At 41.4% G+C, this 21,862-nt stretch overlaps 2 protein-coding genes across 2 annotated transcripts; both read right to left on the reverse strand.

Annotated features, from left to right (window-relative positions):
- Positions 1-2,724: 2,724 nt before the first annotated feature.
- slc25a5 (solute carrier family 25 member 5) lies at positions 2,725-4,905 on the reverse strand. The gene is made up of 4 exons (XM_026144314.1): positions 4,717-4,905; positions 3,498-3,984; positions 3,263-3,403; positions 2,725-3,152 (listed from the first exon to the last, which is right to left on the reverse strand). Exons 1-4 carry the CDS (start codon positions 4,825-4,827, stop codon positions 2,995-2,997), a joined length of 897 nt encoding a protein of 298 aa, XP_026000099.1. The 5' UTR covers positions 4,828-4,905; the 3' UTR covers positions 2,725-2,994.
- Positions 4,906-5,446: 541 nt separating this feature from the next.
- On the reverse strand, positions 5,447-11,346 carry slc25a43 (solute carrier family 25 member 43). The gene is made up of 5 exons (XM_026144305.1): positions 10,878-11,346; positions 8,484-8,725; positions 8,197-8,369; positions 6,786-6,920; positions 5,447-6,425 (listed from the first exon to the last, which is right to left on the reverse strand). Exons 1-5 carry the CDS (start codon positions 11,147-11,149, stop codon positions 6,213-6,215), a joined length of 1,035 nt encoding a protein of 344 aa, XP_026000090.1. The 5' UTR covers positions 11,150-11,346; the 3' UTR covers positions 5,447-6,212.
- Between the last annotated feature and the right edge of the window lie 10,516 nt (positions 11,347-21,862).

Genomic DNA, 21,862 nt, shown 5'->3' on the forward strand with positions numbered 1-21,862 from the left:
CTAACAATTACAAAACGTGCTGGAAACCTTCAAAATAAAAGGTTTCCAGCACGTTTTGTAATAGTTAGCTTATTTACACATTTAGCACGCAAAAAGCACCCGCATAATGATCTTAACATAGTAACATTTAAATGTACCAGAATCGTTGTTGTATTAATATATATTAGAGCAAATATCATATGCGAGTCTTTGTTTTTACTGGGATCATGTGATAGATACGGTAGAAGAGACTGCCATGAGTGGAAAGCTCTGAGGTCATGACCCCGTGACGTAACTCGGTCTAACAGCCGAAATTACGCAACAGCCCGGCTGACAGAAGTTTCTCATCGCCCAGAGTAAAGGGTAGTAAAGGGTATCTTCAGTGATCCGTAGACCTGCATAGCGTAGTACGGGAATGTAACTATGTACTTTTACATAAGCACAGCATTGTACTCATTTTGTGTAAATATTACTTTTTTTTAACGACACCACATTTTTTCATAATAACAGTAAAACACTAGTAATGAGACATTAAAGCCTCAGTTTTAGTAGTAAAACAGAGAGATAACACTCACGGGGTGAGTTTATGTTTATATTTGGTCATGTTATGCTTCAGGTAATGGTTTTTTTTTATGTGGCTTTACATGTCATTAGTGTTTTTTCCCCTGTGGCAGTGCAACCTTTACTTAAGAAGCTATCGCCTACTCTCCATCATAAAAACTGCAAATGTCCGGGAGCAGCGTGTGTTTCTGTTTGTAATAAAGGTACTAAAAATAATGAGAAGAAGCTGCTTTCGGCTGCTCCCTTACTCATGAGGGGTTGCCACAGTGGGCAGCTCTGCGTGTTTGATTTGGCAGAGATTTTACTGTGGATGTCCTTTGTGTTTACTCCCAGGACTAAATCTTTCTTAGGCAAATGTATAAACCGCTACTCAAGTGGTTACTGGAGCCACTGTGAAATAATATTGAGAAATAGTAATACAGTCCACCAGCAAAATTCATCTATTTTTATGACTGAGGAATTGAGTAAAGGACTCGTGTTACTTCAAGGAGCTGTGGCATATCTTAAGCCACGCAGACAGTGAGTAAAAGGTTGTGATCCCTGTTAAAGCTGTAATGGGACAGCTGTAACGTGAGGCCTACTGAATGAAGGATTAACTATGGGCTACCTGCTGAGAAGGGCCTTTCAGACCAGACTGGAGAAAACAGCATTAAAACTAATTTCTGTGGGTAAGAGGTCGGGTCCAAGTCGTTGTGAATCACTGAAAGCAAGATTAGTCCAGCTGAGTAAATCATGTAATCTGTTAGCCTCTTTTTAGCAGCACTGTGTCCTCCACTCAGGATCAATTTGGGTTAAGCGTCTAAGTCGTAGTCATTGTGTCTCATCAAGATTAATTTGATTAATTCTGCTTGTCATCTTGGAAGTAAGTGATTAAGTTTGAGGACATATCACTGGATCAAAGAGTGGAAAACACTAAAGGCACATTGCCAGTGACAGAATTAAACTTCTGATGAACTTTAAGAGCTGCACAGTGAGTCAAAGACCTTAATATTCTCATTCACCCATGGTAAGAGTAATTAAAGCAGTGACTTAAGACTCATGGAGGATTTCTGGGGCGCTAACAGTCCACAGCGGCTAGAGATTTTGAATACGCTGCACTGATCCAGAACCTGGGTTACAAAGATTTTTTTTCCCCTCAGTTTCTTTTACTAGTAACATTTGTCAAATTTCCTCTAAAATGAAACTTTAAAAAAAAAATGCATAAATGCACAGATGATGTTCAGAGGGGGCAGCAGTTCTATCATGTCTGAATAAAGAGAGCAGATTAAAGTGGCCAAGTGTCCCCATGGTCTCATACCCAGCATGTGTCAGGATGCCACTGTTAGATCAAACTGTTTAAATATACACTTCTCTTGACTTTCAAACATTAAGCTAGGTTTGAATTTAATTAAACAGACATAAATGAACCAAAGTTGAGTTAAACCAAAGAGCACAAAGTCTGCAGCTGACTTTTATAGAACGGCCTGCCCACCCTCGATTAGCTGGACCAGTAAGAACACTATGTCCTGTCCTACACAAGCGACAATCATGTGCCTCTTTACGCATGCCAGGATCATGTATCAGCAGGAATTTATGACACCCCCTTTAAATACACGTGGACACAAGCAGTGCACCCCAGTAGAAACCCTCTACATTGTCATTTATGTGTTTTAATAACTAGCCAGAATGCAGAAATCTCCTCCAATACACTTTCATTTCATCCCGAGATCCCTTCAGCGTGACAGTAAATAACTTGTGTGTCAAACTGGTAACTGGACAAATGGCTCAAGGTCGTAGTCGTCAGTCACACCAGTTGGGAGTCAGAAGAGGCTTGGCAGGAGATAAAAGTATATTTAGAAGGTTGGAATAATCCACCTTACAACAGGTAATCCTAGAGGAAGTCACCTGCGCAAATGTTCTTCGAAACTATTTTATAATTCTGTAAATGCACAGGAGACTGCTAAAGCTAATGACTTTCTGTGAATCATTTCGCTGCGAGCATGTCTCGGTTAAAATATCGTCTGCGGGTCAATGTTCGCAGCTGATTTTGGCGCCCCCCCAACTGCAACCTGCAAGTCTAAGATTACATTTCTCACAAGAGGCAGCCAAATATCTTCCTCAGGAGGCGTGACTGAGGAGACGCGCAGCCGGGGATCTCAGTCACACTCTGTCGCGTACACTTTATACATGGCATTACACCTCAAAACCAGGCCAGAGATTCACTCTGTAGGTTGCCTTTATTTCTCGCTTACTGGCAAGGTTCCTGTGTTCAGGGAATGACATTCTGGTAAGGGGCAAAACAAAAAAGAAAATGAATGGGCCAAGAGAAGAGTGCATAACATATTCCCCCAGTACAACTAGTAGAAAATACTAGTTGGTCCCTATAAATATAGCTCGGCATTTAAGTCCTTCCAAATGTACAAGATATGTTACAGTTAAACTTCACAACATGAACAGTGAACATACAAAAACATCTTAGATGACTTTCTTAAGCTCATCATACAAGACGAGCACAAAGGCGCCACCCATGCCTCTCAGCACGTTAGACCAGGCTCCCTTGAAGAAGGCCTTGCTGCCCTCATCGCGTGCAATCTTCTTCCAGCAATCAATGGTGCCCGTGTACATGATGTCAGCTGAAGGGGAAGAGACAGAATCACACAGATGTTACAACCTCATTTAAATAGAACAGTGGGGGAAAAAAAGAAGAGGAAGTTATACTTTGATTTTGTTGGAGTTTCATTACCTCCTTTGCGTCCAGACTGCATCATCATACGACGACGGACAGTATCGAAGGGGTAGGACGTAAGACCAGCTACGGCAGTCACACTCTGAGCAATCATCCAGCTCACTATAATGTGCGTATTCTTAGGGTCAGGAAGCATGCCTGTAAGAGAAACATTAGCCGGTGAGATTACAAGGCTAAAAACTGCTATGTAAAAAGACATAAAGCTTTGTAATGTCTCTCAGCAAACACTCACCCTTTGCTGTGTCATAGATGCCAAAGTAAGCAGCTCTATAGATGATAATGCCCTGTACTGAAACGTTGAAGCCCTGGTACAGACCCCTAAGGCCATCGGACCTGAAGATCTTCACCAAGCAGTCTCCCAGACCTTTGAACTCACGCTCGTGGCCCCCTTTGCCGACATCAGCGGCGAGACGTGTTCTGGCGAAGTCGAGGGGGTAGACGAAACAGAGGGAGGTAGCTCCGGCGGCACCGCCAGATGCCAGGTTACCCGCAAAGTATCTCCAGAACTGTTTCCTCTTGTCCACGCCGTCGAGGAAAATCTTCTTGTACTTGTCCTTGAAAGCAAAGTTTAGGGCCTGAGTGGGGAAGTATCGGATGACATTGGCCAGATTTCCTCTCCAGAAAGAGAGGAAGCCCTGCTCTTTGGGGATACGAACGACACAGTCGATGATGCCCTTGTACTGCTTGTCGACCGCAATCTGTTTGCTGGCATGTTGCACCTGTAAACAAAGCAGAGACACCGCAGTGCATTAGAGGCAGCAACAAGTGAAGCTCGTCATATCCCGTTTCCTCTTCAAGCTTTCACCTGGTCACCTTCTGAGTTGTCTAAGCTGGGAGATTCCCGTTATTCTACTGAGTCGCACACATTTGCTTTCATGTGCAGGTGGACAGCCCTTTCATTCAACAGTTCACGGCCCCGCCCCCTGCCACTGCCACTGCTGAGGCCGGGCCCAATGCAGCAGTGAAGCGCCATGGCGCAAACCTTGCTGTGACCTTGGCTGTTTGATGTCAAGACAAACTAATGACCTGTCTTGACACGAGAATAACTTTAAACACCACAGTGGCAACAGACGGTCACATTCTCCTGTCACAATGCCGCTTTTCATGCGAGCATTCAGGCCGGTCTATTACATAACAAGTGTGGTGCGCCTCGATTATGCTCGCTCCTCATCTGTGCCTGCACCAATCTCTGACAGAGCCGCTTCGATTTACTATTTTTAACCCAGTTTCTACTCCTGACGATGCAGCAGATTTCCATTACTATTAGATTTTAAACCATTTGCCACATGCATAAGCATCTTAATAATTTCCCCTCCAAACATAAGAAATAAGAAGAAAAGCTGCAAATGAGCAACAGCAGTAGTCAACACACGTATGTGACTGATGTCAATAATTACAGTGTCATTAGGTTTTCAGGTGTTTGCACAGGGATATAAGCAGTTCACACTCACCTGGAGCAGAAGCTTCACTCTCTCGATGGGAGCTACAGCTGTTTTAGAGATGGCAGCGGCGATACCACCAGCCAAGAAGTCCTTGGCAAAGGAAATAGCTTGTTCACTCATCTTCAGTTGCTATCAGCCGCCGTCCAGCTACTCTGTTGGTGGGGTTGAAATGGCCGAATCCTATCTAGAAGTGAGGGGATTTAAGGAGGCTGTGCGCGAGAAAAAACGTGAACTTCGATTCTTTTCTGCGATTGGCCGGCTCTAGGAGTAGTGGGCGGGGCCAGGCGATGACCTTCGATTCAGATTTGGAGCTTTCCCTTGTCGCTCAGATAAATCGAGGCACGAGATCAGTCCCGCATGAGGGAAAGTTTATGAATTACTTTTGCGACTTTTCAAAACTTGCAAAGTCGCATCTGAACAGAAGTGAGAGGCGCCGTCACGGCGTTATATTATTACCATTCTTATTCAGATTAACCTGAAGGTCGTGTCAAATGTCATTCTGGGGCAGATGAGGCCTCACAGTTATGGTAAAGGTCATCCCAGCTGTTAACGTCCTTTGGCTGCCACTGAGTTGCCCACGTGAGCTGACGTGATACAGTCACCTGACTGATTTCACTCTCAACCTGAGCACACAGACCTTTAAACCAAATAACAAATTGGCCTAAAGCAAATTACCACTACAAGCAAGAGAGGAGGTTGAAGAGTTGACCGAAAATGCAGAAACAAACCAGTAAACGTATTCAGCTATAAAAAAAATTCTTGTTAATATCTTTTCATATAATAATCCGTCACATATTACAGAATCTGAAAAGTAGCTTGTTGGAGTAAACAAAACAGTAGAGGTCAATGTCAAGTTTAAACTAGCAGAAAATGGAAATACTTGTAAAGTACAAGCACCTTAAATAAGGTGCATGTCCGTAGTAACTTTAAACAATTGAAAACGGGTTAGACTGCTGACAGACAACTTAAGGGCAAAGTCACCGTAGAGGAATGTGGGTTTCAGCAAACAGGAGGTTAAATCAATGTTTTTACCTTCAGAATGAAAAACAAATCATTTAAACCTCACAAACACTTTTCGTTCTTGCCATGTTAGCGGAATACATCATCAATAATGACATACTTTAACTTAAAACTCATTAAAAATTTTGCCTTCATTCATACATTAAAATTATAACCTGTCACATGGCGCTCATGATGGTCAGAGTTCACAAAATCCATGAGCATTTTTTTAAAAACTATTTTATGTGAGCAGACTATGGCACTGATTCTAATGCAGCAAAGAGCTCCCAAAATAAATATTTATCCTAAAAGGCACATGTCAGGTAAAAAGCCATCGTAAATCATGGATGGGTAAACAACTTTTTAAAATACTTTTAAATAAAATGTAAAAGTCTGAGAGAGGTAGGCTCCTGGATGCCCTTGGATTTGCTGTTGTGTCATTTTTCAGTCTCTCGCTCCCTCTCTCTCGTTTATTTTAATAAACCAGGCATCTTTCACGTAAAGCATCACCATCGATTTCTCAAAGACGAATCCCCTGAGCCAAAGTTCCTGTTTTTCAAGTGGCGCTTGACCTCTTCCAGCTCGTTCGGCCCGAGGCTCTGGTCGACCCCCGGTGTGAGCTTGTAGCTCAAGGGGGAGATAATGTAACCGTTGCGGTAAAGGCAGACCTGCTTGCACATCTCAAAGCAGGTGAAAAGAAGGCCAAAGTAGGGAACAATCTGTAGGGGAGTAACAAAAGACAACTGCATTTTAAAGTCACGCCAACACTTTATTATTTTGATCACAGATCGACAGAGAACTTGTACTCGGTATGCACTTTATTTTCATTAAAACGGTCACAAGTAAAAACAGTTTTGGGCTATGAAGGGATCTGTAGCTTTAAGAGCGGAGCATGCTGTTCCACCTTGGTAGTGAAATTCCTGCTGTGAACTACGCACACTAAACATTGCTTTCCATGCCCCGCCCCTTGTTCCTGCGTAAAACACGTAAATGCTCTTATTTATATAACAGAAGATCAAACAGACCCGTACTTTGGCCATATAACAAGAAATTGCTACCAATGTATAAGTGAATCATACCTTTATTGTGTTGGCAGTAAGGCCGTTCCACAGTGAAAGGACGCCGTTGTGTTTAATCACCTGTATGAAACAGTCGATCATTCCAGTGAAATGGACGTCGACTCCTCCAAAATGGGGAAGACGGGCGCTTTGTGCCTGTTAAAAAGAATGAAAGCCAAAATAGGAAATGGTGAATCAGAGTTTGAAGGTGCTTATTAACTCAGAACCGGGAAGGTCAGAGGACATAATATTGTGACACTATGTGTTTGATTTTATTCAGCTGTCATTTATCAGTAAATGCAAAAGGACAGTCACAGGTAAATATAAAATATCTTCATATTGTTGGAGGGGCCACCAAAGTAGTGCCAAAGATTCAGAGAGCAACTATCAGAATTAGATTATTGTGTTTCATGGATAAAGCACGAGACCAATAGGACTATTCAAACAGCTTCATCTGTAGAGGACACTTAAAGCTAGCCAAGCTAGCCAGCAAGTTAAACTATACACGTCTTAAATCATTACCCCAAGCCTCAGCAAACATCATCCGCTGTTTCCCCCCCATTCTCTGTGCTCTGTCCCGAATTAATGTTTAACTCTGAGCTTTTTAATGACAGACACTACAGCTGAATAGCTAAATGAAGCCTTTACGCAGGACTGTTCTTTAAAGTAAGTGACGTCGGTGCGATGCTTCAGCAGACTGGAAACACACGCCGGCTGTCTGATAGTTGCTGGCTATCTTTAGAGAACATATCTATAGCTTCTGCAGAGCTGGGACACATTCACATTCCCAGCTGCTGTTGAACCTTGTTCTGCTGAACCCATCTAATAATAGGCAGATAAAACCGGATGTAGAATCCTGTCCTTTGCCACACCATTGTTCCCAATGAGTCCTTTGCAGCGTATAGACACCCTTATTTAAAAGCAACATGGTGGAGACCAACGACTCCTGTGATTATAACATTTTAAAACACATGCAGTAAATATCTCTTCTCTTTATATTTAGGTAAATCACCACTGAAGTAATTCTGATGTTAACTTTGCATACTCAAAATCATTGAGTGGCTGAGTAAGGTCAGCCCGTACTTAGGTAAACATCTACTGCCCTCTTATGGACTAAATATGGTACTACAGCCAGCATGTAGGCGCATCTACACTGTAAATGTGTTGTGTTTACAATCATTTCCCAATTACTCAGTCAGCAGCTGAGAGATCTGTAGAAGAAATATGAACTTAATTAAAAAGACCAACACAGTATTTCCAGCATCGGTATGCAGCTGTAACACTTCCATTTAACACCTTTAAAAAAATATCTATGGTGTATCTATCTTTATGTTTCTATTTTAATTACTTCCAGCTTGAAAAAACAAAAAATAGTCCTGTTTCAGTTCTCCAAACATACCCCACAAGCAGAAAAGGTGTTCTGTAAACTTACTTGCATTTTCCGCTTTACAGTTTCAAAAGGGTACGAGAGGGTTTGAGCCACTCCTGCTGCCAAACAGCCGTTTATTAAGTTCTGCAGGGGAGTGAAGCGAACAGGAGGCTCCTGCCACAGCTTGTCCAAGTTCATGTAAACTGCATAACATCCGACAGAAAAGGGAACTGCACCTGTAAGGACATGAAACTAAAGGTAAAGGTGGAGTTTCGTGACATGAGATTCATATGCAAAATCTTACACGAGCCACTAAAAACGAATTAGTTTGTAGCAACGTGTATACGAACCCAAGACAGTGAGGGAAAATCCCCTGTAGAGGGCGAGCAGCCCCTCGTTCTTGTAGATCTTTGACAAGGAGTGAGCCACGCCGATGTATGTGGGCTGCCTGCAGTTTTGAATGATCAGCCTGGTTTCTGCCACCTCCAGCGGGTACGTGGCCAGAGCAGCAACAACACCGGCCAGTCCACCAGCAAATATGGCTCTCCACTGAGAGATGAAGCCCAGTTCATCCATGTGAAGGTGGACTATCCTGCACACAGAGGAAAGAAAGAAATCTATGAGAAATAAAACTCAGATGTCCCTGTAAGACAGTTTGTCTTGTAGACAGTCCAACACAATACATACACATGGATATATAGATACACATGTATAAATAGATAGCTATATATAAAAAGACAAGATCCAAGTGGTTGTTCACAACATCGAAGGCCACCCTGTTTGTTTATGCATCGTGTTAGTATTTAAAATACACATGCAAATGACATTAAGTGTATTCAGAGCAGTCAGACAAGCTCTGCTGCTTTGAAATATTTTTTCGGACATCTACTGCACCTATTTTTATTTCAGAGCACTTCTTGGAAGCCTCCAACACAGAAGCACGTGAATAACTGAATCCACGTGTGTGTATTTGTGAGTGTCACAGACATATAGGAAAAGGCCTTCTTTTCCTGGAACTGTGTGTACAGCATAGGACACCAGGTTGGCCACTCAGGGCGTATTATTTATGTGCGCACACGCGTATAAGAAACAAAACGAAACAAAAACACCTCATCGGGAAACATAATGACTAATACAGATAGTAGGCAGTAGATTTGCTATTCTTTGCGGGATTACTGTTGTCTTGGCGGTGTTGTGCCAAAAAGTGATTGTCTGCCAAAAACTGATTTCCGGTATTTGCCAAAAAGCGATTGCTCATATTTAAAGTGCTATAAGTAACTTGTTGGGCTATAATATGTTAAACATATGTCAAATGCATCCCTTATGGATGACATAAAGTCATCTTGAGCCACAAACAACATTCGTGTAGCAAGATACAAGCCGCAATCAGTTTTTGGCAGCGACTTTTATATAACCTTTATTTATGCAGTAAAAAAAATCTCATTAACATTAAAAATGTATTTTGTAAGAGTAAGTTGGCCAAGAGCACAGCAGAAATGGCAGCAAATATTACAATAGTTCTGTAAAAATATGTTAAGTGGGGATAAAGGACCAGATATGGTTATAATGTAAGTACAAGTTGTTAAGATACTTAAAAAACAGATAATTTTTTAATTCTTTATGTAACCCCTTTGTATCCCCTGTTCACCGAAGTCTATTTACGAACATACGTAAAGATATTACACATAAAAAATACACAGAAACACTGGAAATCACTTTTTGGCAGACAATCACTTTTTGGCACAACACCGGCTGCTTACTGCCTGTGTTTTGTCCTGAAGTTACCCAGCAGTGAATCGGTATACATGCCCTCATTTTTGCCTCATAGGCATTATTTCCTCTCACTGGGATTTTTTGTAAAACCACAGGACTCGCAGACCCAAACCAAAGTTCATCCAACTGCTTATATTTCTACGTATCAGAGCTGCAACATATAACAAACCCTAACAAAGCGGGGCTGGGAAATTTGGGACATCTTCAAAGAACGAAACCCCAAATCTCAAATATTGTGGATGTGGTTTTATTAATAATTTGAGCAATTTGTCAAGCAAAAACAACTATTTCAACAGTTTAACCTAATAAATTTGAAGGATTCTTGAGTCTACTGGAAAAAAAAATGGGACGGCTTAAAGGTTTGACTGAATTTGAAGTGACTCCAGTGTCTTCCATTGCCATCCATAAGTCAAAATTGGACATTTCGATCTACTCAGTAATAAACGCAATTTCGATAGTAAGCCGAAATTATGAGAAAATAAACGTTAGTTCTACCATTTTCTACCAGTTTCGGGAATATATAACATTTTGCACCTCAGGAATACGATGGTTAATAACGGCACACTACCTGCGAGACAAAACCCGGGGGAGAGACAACCCTCGACTTTAAAACTCGGCTGAGAAAATCCAGCCTTCTGATTGGCTTAAAATGGAGCGTGCGACTCACATAGAGAAACAGGAAGTGCATCTTTAACTTCAGGGATAAAAAAAAAAAACAGACCATTTACGTCAACTATTTTTTATTATTTTAGGTCCTGATACATAAAGAATTAACTTGAATATTATTTTTTCTGTAATTTCAGCGTGTTTCATTCCGTTTTACACCTCAAAACACAAACGCAAAGTCGACGTCACGTGACCCAAGTCGAATAACAAACTATTTAGGATAAATTTGGGTCGAACGATCACATAAAATGCTTTGCAGTCCACACAGCGTGAGACAAACCATAAGTATAAGTAACTTTACTCACTTTCTGTATGTTGCGAGGTGAACTGCGTTGTAGGGAAACAACCGGAGGCAAGAGGCGAGATTTCCTTTCCAAAATCCCCTAAGCCCCTCATTCTGGTAGATGATGAGAAAACTTTGCCAGAAACCCCTCTTGGAGTGAAAGGTGCCCACCTGACTTTTAATTTTGACCACCTCTAAAGGTGACGTGACAGTTTTGCTAAAAAACCCGGCGAAACCGACGCACACGAAGCTCTGAGACCTCGTCAGCCTGTCGTCCTTTTTCACTGTGGCCATTGCTGCCTGGCCTTAATGCTCCAAACCGCCTGGCTCCCCCGATGGTTGCAGTTTTCTAGGATTTGCTTATACAGGTTAAACATCTAAATATAGATGGCAAGGAGGTGTCCGTTGCCCATCCCGACCGGCGGTGTAATGTGACAGTCACGTCACTTTGGTCGTTGCCGTGGGTGAGCATTGAACAGCAGAGGGCGCGCTTTGACCTCGGATCAATTATTACGTACAGACGATGCAATGCCGCAAATTAAAGTCCCTACAAATGTGAGTCATGCCTGCTGATTATCAGAAGCATAAAAGATGCAAAAGCATAAAAGTTCTTCAAAATCATTATTTGGTACAAGCACCTTTGTTCTTCAACACATCTTGAACTTTCTTTGTCTTCTTGAAGGACATTCAAAGTTCTTCTTTGGATGTTTGCTGCCTTTTGTTCTGTTCTCTGTCAAGATGATCCCACTCTGCTCTAATAATGTTGAGGTCCACATTCTGGTGAGGCCAATTCATGACTGATAATGTTCCCTTCTGTTTTTCTACCCAGGTATGCTTTTACTGAGTTGGCTGTGTGTTTGGGATCATATTCATGCTGAAAAATTAAGCGGTTTCCAATCAGATGCTTTCTAGATGATATTGCATGGTGACTCAAACTCCGATGGTGCTTTTCTGTGATCATATTTACATCAGTTTTGACAAAATGCCCAACACCACCAACTTAAATGGAGCCCCAAACCATAACAGAGTGTCCACTGTGTTTAGGAGATGGCTGTAAACACTCACTGTTGGACCTCTCTCCTGACCTTCTCCATACATGCTGACAATGATGAACAAAAACTTGCACTCAAATTTGCACTTGTCATGCCATAAGACCTGTTGTCATTGATTTTCAGTCCAGTTCTTGGATACTTTGGCTTACATCAGCCTTTACTCCCAGTTTCCCTTCCTTAAGAATGGTTTTCTGAGAGCCGCCCTTCCACCGAGACCACTTCTGATGAAGCGTCAGATGACTAATTGATCAACTGAAAAGCCAGATGCATCTTTCCTAAGGAAATAATTTAAAAAGCATCCATTATCCGAAGAAAAACATTAAAAGACCTTCAGGAAGTCTGGAGAACTACTGCACAAGAAAACTTTAAAAATTGAAAGAAAGTCTGACTACTTGGAAGCAGCATATAAATTATTGAGGGGTGGCTCAAGACCCTTGCACAGTATTGTTCTGTAAATTAGTGTAATTACTGCTGTATTAGTGTATACACACATTAATCAAGACTTTTTCGTAGACTTTTTATTGCATCATCTGAAAAACATAAAAAAAAACACCAAACAAATCTGACTTAAAAAGTTCAACATTAGAAAATAAAATCTTATGTTTAACAAAAAATTAAAACTCAACCTGTGCTTAATGAAAAAAATTATAACACTGGGTCAGTCAGCAGTAATGCTATTACGCAACCTTAGCCATGTAGGCTTTTATTTTAAGGCTTTCATGCTTTGAATCCGAATAATTTATTAATCATGGGGGAGAAACTGCCTTGTTATAATGTTCTCACTTTAAATTTAAACATGAAAGGTAGAAAAATAAGAACTGTTGTGTGTTAAAATAAATACTCCAAAGTTGAACAAACCTAAACAATCACATACATGATAATGAGAAGTGGAAATAATCCAGGGGTAGGTCTGTATTCCCAATAATAATCATAGGGAGGAGTTGTAAAGATTGATGGAATGATTTCCTGTGATCTTCTGAGGTGGAACGGTTCTTTTGATAAATCTGCTCCTGTAATTATCCAGCATGTCATGCTTTGTGTGCAGGACTTTCCAGTATTGTCTGTAGCTTGGACAGCTTCCTCCGCTTCAGGCTCCACACCCACAGCCTTTCATAGTTGCTTTTTTACAAAAAATTAAAGTCACATGGCTCTGAAAAGTCACATGGCTACTACATGGCAGTCCTGCTCATAGACCACACAATAAAACACTTTGTAAAGCACAAACACTTGTCAGCAGCAGAACGCCAACCCTTGTCTTTTCTGTCAGTTTTTTGAGTTTCCTACTCAGCTTAAGGTTGATTTTGAGTTTTAAAAGGGAATGCTTGATTTGAGAGACTTCAGACAGTTAAAGACTTCCAATTTTCTTATTCATTTAATTTCAGGATCCTCTTTTGAGTTGTACTCTTCTCCAAACACGTGTTGACCAGAATTGCACAACACATGGTTTGTTTAAAGTGAGCATACACTTAATCTCAACCCTTTTTTTGGATCTGTTAACATGTGTCAATCAGGTAAATCCTTGATGTGTTTTCTTTATTATAACAACAATGTAAATCTGGTCTGATTTACTGTATAAATCAGCAGGGATTTAATGCTGCTGTCTTGTTTCAGCTCCATGTTTGTTTTCTTCTTGTCTCTGCCTGCCAGGAGCACCTCCCTCCCTCCCTCCCCTGCCTGACATCCTCAGATGCATGCGAGGAGCCCACCTTCTGTCTGTGCCTGGGCCACTTGGCTCCTTTACAAAGGCTTTCTGGAATAACAGAGGAAACGACAGCCTGATCACAAGAGGCTCACCTCTAGCTGCCTGCTGGGGTGGAAAAGGGTGTGTGTGTGTGTGCGTGTGTGTGAACGGGAAAGCAGCTTTCACTGCTGCACGAAACAATCAGGGTGCAGTTGCAGCAATGATTATGAACAGGATCTAACTAAACCTGCAAGTTCGTATTTGCTATTCATGCAACTGCTCCGCTTTTATTTATTAAAGAGAAGCTGGAGTGACTGTTATTCACATCTGTGCTTCAACTATAGAATATTAAAGTAGCTGAAAGAGGCCACTTTGAAAACGCTTTGATCACGCTGTTATACATGTTTGTCTTGAAATACACAAGATAATGAGGTATCTTTCTGTAAAGATAAGCAGTGTGATGATGGCTCTTGCTGTATCTTATCAATTAATGCTTCAGCAGTCAAACAGAGCGCCTCAAAGAATCTGTTGCCAGTATGTCTCCTTTGCCGTCCTTTCCCACACTGCCTCTGCCCAACAGTATTTGTGTAGAATGCAGATAGAGCACTACCTTCTTCCTGTATGTATATCACTGTCGTGAATATGTGCTTCCTCCATGAAGAAAAGTATTGCGGGCGCTGCCTGCGTCCCTTTGTGTTTGGGGGACTGGTATCTTGCAGTAGGTGCAGGCTGGCTGAGGCATTGTCATTCTCTGGATGTCATGCGCAAGTCGACCCTTGATCTCCCACTTTGAAGTGCATTGCAGACCCGCGAGAGCAGTGGTTGTGAGCTCACAGCAATCAACAGAGGGCGCTCCATACCAGAGAGCCTGCAGACCAGAGCCCGGTGGCTCTCCTCCTCACAGATTGGTGCCAGGCTCACAGAGCTCTGCAGTAAAATTCTCACCTCATTATCTCAGACAGTCACATCACAGGCTTGTGTGGGCAGGGGAAGGGAAGAAAGGCTCGGGGGTGGGCAAGAGGAACAGGCTTGGGTGGCTGACACTAGAGTCTCTCTCTCTGTGAGTGTGTCTTTCTTTAAAGGGGGGGTGGGGGTGTTGCACTGGTGATGAGGCTTGAGTACAATTTACTGTGGCACTGCTTTAACACCTCTAACAACAGGGATCAGGCCAAACTGCTCCTGGCTCACTTAACAGGAATGGGAGACGTGTTATTCATGGGAGCTTAAATTTGAATTAATGGTTTCTGTGATTGTGTAAACTGTGAAAGGTTGTTAGGGGTTGTTAGGAATAGTGAATGCAATTTTGCACCTCATTATTGGGATCAGTATTTATCGCAACGCACGTTAAAACTGCCATTATGTCAGCTCTGCAGAGCAGTAAATGTGTTTATATACACTATAAAGTGTAAAATTAGTGATAAATCTGTGGCCTTAAAGGGGTTAATTTGTGTAATTGTGTTAGTGACCTTTGACATTTCTCGTTACTTTAAAAAGACAAACCTTATATTACACTTGTTTCTTCTGTAACACATGTTTTTCCCTGTAAAAACCTACGAATGAACTATTTAGTCAGGATGCAGATGACCAGGAGGTCCATTGTTTGTGAGGATGCAGTGGAGAACTTCTGGCAGCTGCTGCCCCCCCTTATCTTTTCCATGTACAGTCAATAAATCAATATCAAATCTAAGGAACAGGAAGCCAGATGGCCTTCCCACAACCTCTCCAGGACAGCCATCTCTCAGGTCCTCCTCAGCTACTGTACCACTGGTGCATGCAGCGGTCCTTTGAAGACATGCACATTCAACAAGCAGCTCAATGAATGACTAAAGGGAACAAATAAGCTGTTACGACTCTGCTCAAATCAGTGTTTGTGTTTCTATCCACATCAAAGGCCTCAGTCTGTTTGATATTCAGCCCCCACACCTTGATCCGAGCCACGTACAGGTAGAAGGGAGGAGCAGTCCATTGAGAAGAGAGAGGGTCATGTGGTTGCCTCTTTCAGCCCCAGCTTGAGGGTAGTTGACCCAGACGAAGGGTCTGGTCATGTTTCTTATTCCCCAGGGTGCTATTTATTGAGACACCTATTGATTACATGCTTTAAAGAATATCCACTTTTTTTTTTTAGCAGTGATTACAACGTAGAATGCATTTTCAGATTTTGACATTCAAAGTCTTGTAATATTAACTGAAAAAAAGCCGTGGTTCAGTTGGTTCACTTGATGCTGGCTAGGTGAAGTGAGTTCAGTGTGGCCAGTTACCTAAATACATCCCGCCAGACCCATCTTAATTTCTGTTAAGGCCAGGGGTCGGGTTAAACAGTAGTTTGATTGAATGGCTGTTCACAGGCCGGTGTGAAATGCCATCTCTTTTGCAATGTGGGAGTAGAAAAAGGGGGTTTCTGTGGCCTTTGTGTGGCCCACAGTCTTAGAGCACGGACCCATTGTTAGAGCCTGACCAGCCAGCCCCTCAGACTCTCCTTTAACCTGCTTTGTCTCAAGCAGTGTGACCATTTCCTTCATTCAGGTCAGGGCAGGGTCGTGACTTTGGACACCAGTCTCCTCTGTCTGTCTGCCCTAGCCGGTATACTCATAAATGCATGTGCCACTGAGACAGATGTGCTGTTGTCACATGTCAGATGTAGCTGAACTAAGAAGATAAGTATGACTAGGTCAGGTGTACTCCTAAATCACATTAATATAAACTTGACATTAAAATAATACCTAAAGTTTAAGCTGCATTGCACAAGTCAGAATACATTTAAGAAAATATGTCACTTTTGTGAGTGTGTAAACAACAGTACCTCATGCACACAGCTAAGATTAGTGCTTTACTGCCTTGAAGTTGTGCAACTGCTTAAAAGAGTGCTCAGTTCCCTCCTCCCTGCGTCCTGAGCCTGGACCTGCCTTATCATGGCCTGGCCATCACGGTGATAAGAGGAGGAAAGACCAAGGGGCCATAACGAACAGTGTGCGTGATCCAGGTCAACAGTGTGAGGAGACTAGACTCAAGAGGGAGGGAAGAGGGACAAGAATATTATCTGATAAGAATCACAGAAGTCTTTTGATGTCAAAGGGGCTGATCCAAGGCTACAGGGTGTCATGCTGAGAGGACGAGCAGAATGACACAGCAGGTACAAACAAGCAGGCCCTTGAAGATCATCCTGGTCTTAAGCACACATACACAGGAGAACCCTAGACTCGCGCACAAACACTTTTCTTTGGCTTATATCTTTTTACAAATAACATGTAATTTTATAAGAAAATAACAGCAAGAAATTCAAGATTCATTCAATTCAAGATTCAAGGACTTGTCAATACAACAATATACACAGTAGTATACTGAAAATGGCGTTTTGACCCCAAGCCCCCCTATGGTGCATTTATAAGAATATTAAAAAAAATAGGTGAACAGTTAACAGTGTAAAAAAAAAAAGAAAAATTAACTATGACTCAGCAAATCTTTAGCAGTGTTGTCCAAAACGAACCACAGCTGACTGTGAGATTACTGAAGCTTGAATGCAGTGAGTGTAGTCTGGTTTGGGTCATAAGTCACTGATTAAAATCTATCATGTGCAAGCCAGACAGGACCTGAGGCTACAGTGCAAGCTGCTGCCTGAACCAAATGCCTCGTTGTCTTGCCCAGGGCGAGCTGCAGAAGGTTTATTTTATTTTTATTTTCTTTCTTTTGCCTGGAGTGGCCAGAGGAGGAGTAGGCAAGCTGCTGCAGTGTTACAGTGTCCTTGGTTTCCCCTTAGCAACAGCTAAAAACAAAAGACCACACACACAAACGCCCCTTCGCTCATTTGCAAAGTAAGGCCCAATGAGAAGCGTTACACTACAAAGACGAAGGAAACTAGTAGTTTTCTTCATTCTCATCAAGTTGCTTTAAATGATGTTGTCTTACATGCATTGTTATGTCATTGATGCCTCTGAGCCCTTGGTCCCCAGTGGACCAAAAAATCATTAAAAAAACACATCACAGTGACCTTTTACCTCATTACAGCGCTTTTTTAAAATGGATTTTATGTAATCTTACATGCGCCATTGTGTAAGACCTGAAAAGAACACTAGTCTAATACACTTTTTACTGCAGCTGAAGTCGTGTTTGGTCACAACTACAGCACCCAGCTGTTTAGGAGAAGTGTCATTTTGAAAGCAAAGAAAACAAACTGAATATTTGTGAGCTGTGCTTGAAGGCATGCCCCGTATGTCTTTTTTTTTTTACTGTGATCTATCAGGAGAGGTGTGACTCTTTATGAAAGAAACTGGACAAAATTTCTCCTCATCAAGCCAAAGAATCTGGTATCAGCAACCTGTTACATCCACACTCCAATTAAAAGAATTAAGATGTAAGGAGCCTTCATTATCAGCTCTCTCCGAAGGACATCAAAGGCTGAGGTGGAGTGAGAGTGCAGCTGCCCTGATGGTGTGAGTTTCTCCTCTCTCACTCCAGAAGAACTTGTTTGTGTTGAGGATGTTTACTGATCCCGGGGAAGACAAACAGCCTGTTTCTTGTTTGTAGGCGCCACAAGTCAAACACAGAGCTGTGGGTCCTTTCTGTGTGTGCGAGAGCGAGGCTTTGGGATACATTTTATTGTTTGGCCATTGTTTGTCTTTTATCTGTCGTTGCAACTTACTTCCAACCTTCTCATCATGGGCCAAAATTCAAAAAAAGAAAGACAAGGAAAGACATATGCCTTTTGTCAATGACAGAAACCAGATCTGTACAAAGGCTCTGCATACTGAGATGAGATTTTCTGATAGATATCCTGTTTCATGTTTAATCAATAAATATCAAAACCACAGATACTCTGTTACCAATATGTGTATATGTGTTTAGCTTTATTAGTAGGTTTATATATATTTGCATTTAGTACTTTTTAAAAAAAAATAAATTGAGTTATAGTACCTAACCTAAACACATGGTGTCACTCTTTCTCATCTATTTCACCAACACATGGAGGCCCTCATAGTTTTTGTGACCCATTTCACATGTATCACATACCAATATGGTTGCTGTAAATAATGTTTCTGGCATGATTTGTTTAAATTTGACAGCAAAAAGTGCTGTTATGAAATACAAGCACTCATAATATTTGTTTGGACTACTTTAAAGTGACTTTTAGTTAGATATTTGCTCTTTTTTCTGTTGTTGTGAAAATGTTGGGTAAGCAATCACAGCATTTTAAATTATGCAAAGATCTTTCCACAAAATCAAATGAAAGGTGCTCCATTGTGCTTTTACAACTGATTTATTTATGTTCTAATTTTAATAATAATGTCAGCAAAGAAACCCTAAAGATCATGAAAGATGTGCGGCCCGACTTCCCTGCTCTCTTATGAAATACAGACCACGTGACATCTGTATTGCCTCGTGGAGAGCTTCATTCTGTGAGCTTGTATCAGCAAATGTCACTTTGAATTGAAGCTTCCTAACACAGCTATAAATCCTGGGGTGAACAGGCTTTCACAGAGAGGTTTTATGGCACTGAGACTTCCCTTCCTTTCTGTAGGGGGTATCGTGCTTTACACTGTCCATGTGTCACAGCCCTTTTAACTGGTGCAGTGCCAAAACTGCTAGTATTTTTCTACAGTTTTGCAAAGGTGTTTGGAAAGTAATTTATTAAGGGAAATGCCAGCATTCGCTAGTTCTGAGTTACTGTGCTGTGAATTTTTTTTTTAACTTCCTGGCATTTGTATATGTGTCAGTTAATTAGAAAAACACATAACATGCATCAGCTATCATAATCACAACGGCCACTGTGGATAATCATATGCACTATAGCCTAGTAATTATGTATAAAGTATATTTTGTCTAAAATCTTCATGCTGACTTTGATGCAAATTTGAAGTCTAGACATGCAAAAAAAAAAACAAAAAACCCAAAGGGAAATGTTTTATTGCGCTGCTATAAAGTGATTCAAATATTCGGCCTTTTCAAATACAGAGCAGGAACCCTTTAGAGAGCTCTGCAAGTGAGCTGCAAGCTCACTAGTTTGGGATTCAAGTAGCAAGTATCACACTTCCCATTTCTCCATCCAGAACATCGTAGAAATGCACATTTAGACAGTGACAGTTTGAAATATACAATTAAAGGATCGTACATGAGCAAACGTTCTTAGTTACCTTACACCACATCGCACAGTTAATGCAGGCTGTGTATCATGTATCTGCTGTATCACAGATTAAACTCTTATCCATGGCTGCGCCTTCCTGAGCCTGGTGGAGGTCTGTTTTTGTTAAAATAGAGTTCTTCCTTCCCCCTCTGGCTGAATGCTCATTCAGTAGAGTAAAGAGACATTTACTGCTTCCATAGGAAACAAAGTAACTACTGAATTAAGTGCTTCTAGTAATGTCTTCTGGACAGATCAGACCAAAGTGGACACATTTGGTAAAAAACAAATACATCATACCAGCTGTCAAGCTCGGTGGTGGAGGACTGATGATTTAAGTTTGTTTTGCAGCCACAGGACCTTTGCACCTCTGTATATCAAAGTATTCTAAAGTCAAATGTGACGACTTAAGCTTGGCCAAAACTGTGTCATGAAATAAGATAATAATTCCAAGCAAAGCAGCAAATCTACAATAGAATGATAAAATAGTATTTGGTAAATGGACTGGTTCTTATATAGCACTTTTCTACTCTAACTGAGAACTTAAAGTGCCTGAATGGGTTAAACAGAAAGGCTCTTGCAATGTCCCAGCCAAAGTCCAGACCTCTACCTGCCTGAAATAACTTCAAGTTATACTAAAGGTGGCTCTACAAGCTACTGAATTGTGGGGTACACACACTGCTACAATCTATCTATCTATCTATCTATCTATCTATCTATCTATCTATCTATCTATCTATCTATTAAATGAGAAAAATAATGTTCAAGTTATAACATTAGTAGTTGTTCGGTTGATTAGTGCAAATTACAGCGCTGATGTAAACATCCATGTTTGTTGGGAGCAGTTTTGATTGTACAGTCTGACAGCTGCAGGGAGGAAGGACCTGCAGAAACGCTCCTTCATGCATCTAGGATACAGCAGTCTGTCACTGGCCACCACCAACTCCTTGGTTTTTCCGGCGTTGGTCAGCAGGTAGTTCTGCTAGCACCAGTCCACAAAGTCCAGAGTCCACTGTCTGTACTTTGAGTCGTCCTCACCTGTGATTAGACCGACTATGTCAGAGTCGTCAGAGAACGTCTATAGGTGGCAGCGTGGGGAGTTGGAGTCTGCAGTGTAGAGGGTGAAGAGGAACGGTGCCAGTTCCCTGTGGGGCCCCCGTACTGCAGACCAGCATATCAGAGACACAGCCATGTGTCCTCACATACTGTGGGCATCCTGTGAGGTAGTCCAGTATCCACTGGGACATGTGGTGGTCCACTCCTGGTAGCTCCAGCTTGTCCCTCAGAAGTTGTGGCTGGATGGTGTTGAAAGCACTGGAGAAATCAAAGAACATGATCCTCACAGTGCTTCCAGGCTTCTCCAGGTGAGTCAGAGCTCGGTGCAGGAGGTAGATGATGGCGTCCTCCCCCAGACGCCAGGCTGGTAAGCAAACTGCACTGGATCCAATGAAGATCCAAAGGGAAAGGAGCTAAAATCGTGTTTTTAGTCACAGGATGAACAAAGGGGTTCTACTGGGGTCCAAGAATAAAAAATATGGACCTAGAAAAGAGCAAAACAGGTTTTGTCAAACCCCTGCAAACCTGGTTTCATAATAGAAATAAACTTTATTAATCCCACACTGGGGAAATTCACATGTTATACCAGCACAGGGGCCAGCAAGAAAGAGTAAACTAGAGATATATTAGAAAAATAGCGTATAAATAAAAAAGGCCAAAAAACTGCACAAGAGTTATTGCTGCCATTTACAAATGGATATAATATACACTAAACACACTTTCCATATGTACAGAATTGCATATTTCTAAATGAATATCCATTTCTGCTACATGCTATCTCACCATATAGCCTTTATTTTCTTTATCATCAGAGAATATTCAGAAACCAGACAGTGGGTTTTTATTACCAGCACACCAGTTTATATGTAAACAGGCTGGCTGTTGGTGTTTTTTGTTTTAGCATCTGTGACCTCACACATCTAAAACTGAATGTTGCACTGTACAAAACTCACAATAACTGAGATGAAGGCACTTTGAAAAAGTGAAAAAATTAATTACTTGCATACTTTGTGTATCATTAAAAAAATGAAAATAAAATAAAAAAAAAAGGCATGAATATGCGTCTCTTTTTAAAATAATGGGAGTGTTTTTTCCATTTTGTCATA

This window comes from Astatotilapia calliptera, chromosome 2 (assembly GCF_900246225.1).
Source record: "Astatotilapia calliptera chromosome 2, fAstCal1.2, whole genome shotgun sequence".
In the NCBI taxonomy this organism is placed as follows: Eukaryota; Metazoa; Chordata; class Actinopteri; order Cichliformes; family Cichlidae; genus Astatotilapia; species Astatotilapia calliptera.